We start from the raw sequence: 4,523 nt of genomic DNA, 5'->3' as shown, positions 1-4,523 counted from the left end.
TTTTTGTGTGCGTGTATAAAGTTTTTTTATTATTTTTTGTTACAAATTATAAAACCTCTTTACAAACAAAGTGTTGTCCTGGTTCCCTTTAATACATAATTAATTTTACATCACATTATCATTTCTAATTTTGGCCCCACATTTTCTTACCATATTTCTATCTTGAATTTAATTTTTTCTTAACAAGTAAGCAAAATCATTTTTTGCCCTTTCAGAAAAAAGTATACCAACTTTGTCATTTCATTTTCCATTTGTTATTTCTAGTTTCTATATGCAGCATATATCATCAAGTTGACTCAAACTGTATATTAAGCACTCATCTGCGATAAAACAAAAATGGACAAATAATACTTATAAAAAAAAACCCAGCTATCTAATTTTTCATGGGCTACATTTCTGGGCAAGAAGGATGCACCGCCCTTTTGCATCGGCTTCGGGCGGAGGGCAGTTGATCCTGATCTCCTCAATCCACTTAATGACAAAGCCAGCCTGTCTCACTGCCTCTTTGATCACCTCCTTCTCCAAGTAGAGGGCAGAGAACTGGCGCTGGCCCACCGTGTAGTAGTGCGCTTCAAGAGATGAATTGAACAGGAGGTGCCCCCCTGGTTTCAGGAGGGAACTGATGTTGCTGAAGGCCGATCGGTAGGTGGGGATGTCTTTGCAAGCCGCATCAAAGCACAAACTGGAGACCAGACAATCTGCGGGGGGGAGAACCAAGGGGGCCAAAGGGTTGGGTTGGGTCACGTCGCATTTCAGGTACCGCTTGACGGCTCTTCGGACTTTCTCTTCCTTCTCTGGCCATTTTTCCCTGAGGGAAAAGACAGGAAGAATGTGACCTGCTTATCTCCAACCTAGGTCAACCTAGAGGTGGGCTTCTTTTAATGGATGGAGATAAGTCAGGTTTCCCATGTCTACTGTCCTTCAAAAACAGGAAACCCCTTCGCTCCAGAAAATCTCCTTCTTGCCTCAGTTCAAATATCACTCTGAGGCCTGGAAGGCCTAGAACTGTGTCTCTCAACTTGACAACTCTCAAATCTATAGAAAGTCGTATTTCTAAGTCCAATGAAAGAAGAAAGAGAGATGGAAACTAAAGGACCCACCAGGAGAGAGAGCTTGGGAAGCGGAGGCCCAAAGAAGACATGCACCATTGACCAGGAGATGAATCTGCAGCATATCTGGAACAAGTGCTTCAGCCCTTCCGATTTGCTCCGAAGAAACTGGATTTACTTCCACTTTACTTTACAAGCACAATGGGCATAAAAGCTTCCACTTTACTTCCACTTTCTCAACAGCAGCTAGCGAAGCTTCCTGAAAGAGAGTCCCCTTTGGTTCTTCAGTGTGGACTCTTCCGGTCTGAACAATTGTTCTCCTGTTAAGCTCCTGATTGCAAAATCTCTCCTGCTGCATTTTCATACATGGACAGATTAGCCAAAGTGGAAAGACAAGGATCTGGTTGCCTTCTCTAGTTCAGTTTAAATTAATCTGAGTCTTGAAAGGTGTCAAAATCAAAGGATACCTTCTTCCTCTACCTACCTGTCTCCCTCCAGCTCACAGACGTATTTCATGATGGGGGTCCAGTCAAAGGCCCCCGGCTCCTTCTTCAGCCATCGCTGCATTTCTTCCTGGTTCTGGAGAGAGTAATCGGTGGCTATGATCTCCCGGAAGGACTCGCAGGCGGAGAGAAACTGGTAGATGGATGCGCCACTGCCAATGTCGATCAGGGTGTCTCCCTTGATGCCATCTGGAGCCCATCAAGCCAAATAAAGAGTTTTTCAAGCTCAGCCTGCTTTGGCTCCTTTCTATCTGCTGCAAGGCCCTCTATATTTTCCCCATCTAAACTGCCTCAGAAGCACCAGAGACCCTTTAAAGATCATTCTGGAGACCATCTTAACATCTAGCAACCCCTTCTCTTCTTGGCATTCCCACGAATATATTTCCAACTCACCCACTTGTCCTCTCTCAAGAAAAAAATAAACACATGTGAAAGAGATTGGGGAAACTTTGCAGAAAAGTTTGCAGAAAATGCCAAATAGTTAGATACTTGTTCTAACTACAGTGGGTTCCACCAAGGTCCTCTGTTCCGGTGGGAACAGAGGTTTAATCCTATTGGTCGAAGAGTCTGACAGCTCCCTATAAAAGGGCTGCTGTCAGACTCAACCTTCGCTGGATTGTTCTCATTTGTTGTACTTAATAAAGAGCTGTTAAGCCTGTGTGTGCCTATCCATTGCCCAATCTAACACTGGCGCCGAAGGTGGGATCAGAAGGCAATTAGGCGAACTGAAAAGAGCATAGCAATCCAGCAAGTACATCCAGCCCGGAGCTCAGCGCAGCTTGGAGCAGCCATTTTTGAGTGGAAAACTCAAAATGCCCTCTGAACACAAAATGGCCATGCACGCCCCACCGACTCCGTATGACCCAGTCACCGAGCACTGGGACTCGTACAAGCTATGATTTGACTGCTTCCTCGAGGCAAACGACCTCATGGGCCTTTCTGAAGGCTGCAAAAAGAACATGTTCCTTGGATACTGTGGCGGGGAAGTGTTCAAGATGGCAAAAGACCTCTCTGAGCCGACACCGCTACAATCAGTCACCTGGTCTGTGCTTCAGCAGACGCTGAGGACCCACTATGCGCCCAAGCCGTCCAAGCACGTTCGCCGGCATGAATTTAACATCAGAAACCAGAAGGAGGGTGAGTCAATTAACGAGTACATTGCGGCGCTCCGCAAGGCCACAGTGTACTGCGAATTCCGAGACCTGAACAAGCTGATTCTGGACCGCATAATTTGCGGCGTACGGGACATTAACCTACAGAGGACGTTACTCGCTAAATCTAACCTCACTCTACAGATTGCCTTGGACAAAGCCAGGGCATCCAAATCAGCCATCAAATCTACTGAGACTCTGCAGTGCCAAAGTGCTCCACAAGATGTGCGAAAGAGTACACGCATACATGGCGAGGCTGCAGAGCCCAAGAGCTCAGAAGGCCAAGAAGATTAGACCAGCCACACCCCAATTATTCTGCCTCATCGCCCCCAGACTCCACAAGTAAGATTCAGATATTTAGCATAGGGGATTCGGTATACGCCCACAACTACACCGGGGGAACTCTGTGGATTCCTGCCACAGTGATAGGCATCACCGGCCCTGGCTCTTACCTCCTAGAGCTTGAGGACAGTAGGAATTGGAGAAGGCGTATTGACCAACTCCATGGCCACCTCTCAAACTCCACTCTTAGACAACCAGAGATAATTCCTGCATGAGTTAGCCAAAGCCCTACCCAAACGGAGCAAACACTCACTCCTTCCACGGCCAGCTCAAGCCCGAGGGTACCAGGAATGTTGCAGGCCTGCAGCGAGCTCCGAGCAAACCAGCTCTAGAAGCTCCAGCCGCAGCCTGTCAAGGGTTCCAGGAGCTTCCACCAAGTGGAGCTGCAGAGCAAACAGTTTGTCCAACCTGTCCAAGGAAACCCCTCCTACTGAACTGCGCAGGTCAGGCAGAGCTACCCAAAAGCCCGCCTACCTGCGTGACTATGTAACAAGTAGGATTGTTCCATCCAAGAGGGGAGGGGTGTTAGATACTTGTTCTAACTACAGTGGTTTCCACCAAGGTCCTCTGTTCCGGTGGGAACAGAGGTTTAATCCTAGAGGTCTGACAGCTCCCTATAAAAGGGCTGCTGTCAGACTCAATCTGGATTGTTCTCACTTGTTGTACTTAATAAAGAGTTTTTGTTACTGTAAACCTGTGTGTGCCTATCCAATCTAACAACTTTCATTCCTTGTCTGTTTGTACCCTGAAGAGGACCTCTAAGTGGTGCAGATTACGATCAGCAGAATTGTGAAGATGAAAGCATGACTTTGAGATCTGCCTCCTGGCTCCTCCTGAGCATCTCACATCAACAAGCATCCCTTACCTTGACGTTAACATTGGGAAAGTCAAGACTTACCTAAGGTGAATGCCCTGTGGGCCCCTCTCAGGAAAAAGGTTAGAAACTGACCCACTCCTTCATCCACAAGGCTAACTTTGTAGTACTTTTCCAGATGTTCCCTGGGATCAAAATGCTGAGCGTAAAAATATTTCCCCGTGTAAGGCTCTTCCATCATCCCAAAAATACTTTTACCAACTTCTGGTCGTTCCTTTTATGCTCTGAGGATTATTACATCTTTGTCTTTGCTGGTTCCGCCTACTCATTTCCCTTACAGATTGCTTTCTCAACAAAGCTCACCTTTGCATGTTGCAGCATGAGCATCTTACCCACAATTTGAAGCCAGGGCCTGACATGACCTAATGGAACAAGGGAGACTGGTGGATCTCCCATTAAGAAAAAACATACCCCCCAGTCCCGGGAGAGATGATAACTTAGAAGAATGTGATTGCATAACATATAAATTTGAAATGGAGGAAATGGGATAAGACATGTCATACCCAAAATCTGAATAGGAAGTCACGAGGCTTGGCAACAGAGGTAGAATAACGAAATATGGATCAATTGCAGAAACTGCAAGCAAGTGCAAAGGCCACAAAGG

At 46.5% G+C, this 4,523-nt stretch overlaps 1 protein-coding gene across 1 annotated transcript; it reads right to left on the bottom strand.

Moving 5' to 3' along the window:
- On the bottom strand, window positions 1-4,108 carry LOC309395927 (nicotinamide N-methyltransferase-like). Its single transcript, XM_081960611.1, has 3 exons — window positions 3,944-4,108; window positions 1,534-1,741; window positions 1-808 (listed from the first exon to the last, which is right to left on the bottom strand). Exons 1-3 carry the CDS (start codon window positions 4,098-4,100, stop codon window positions 382-384), a joined length of 792 nt encoding a protein of 263 aa, XP_081816737.1. The 5' UTR covers window positions 4,101-4,108; the 3' UTR covers window positions 1-381.
- Between the last annotated feature and the right edge of the window lie 415 nt (window positions 4,109-4,523).

Source organism: Natrix helvetica, assembly GCF_964273705.1.
Source record: "Natrix helvetica genome assembly, chromosome: 8".
Lineage (NCBI taxonomy): Eukaryota > Metazoa > Chordata > Lepidosauria > Squamata > Natricidae > Natrix > Natrix helvetica.
The sequence above is the reverse complement of the archived record's forward strand: the minus strand, read 5'-3'. Positions and strand labels throughout refer to the sequence as shown.

What these genes read in the sequence shown, in the direction of transcription:
- LOC309395927 (XM_081960611.1), bottom strand. Translation starts at nt 4,100, where the DNA reads ATGATGGAAGAGCCTTACACGGGGAAATATTTTTACGCTCAGCATTTT. An exon ending in CCACAGGGCATTCACCTTAG is followed by an intron (nt 1,742 to 3,943) that starts GTAAGTCTTGAC and finishes GATGGGCTCCAG; the next exon opens with ATGGCATCAAGGGAGACACC. An exon ending in TGTGAGCTGGAGGGAGACAG is followed by an intron (nt 809 to 1,533) that starts GTAGGTAGAGGA and finishes CTTTTCCCTCAG; the next exon opens with GGAAAAATGGCCAGAGAAGG.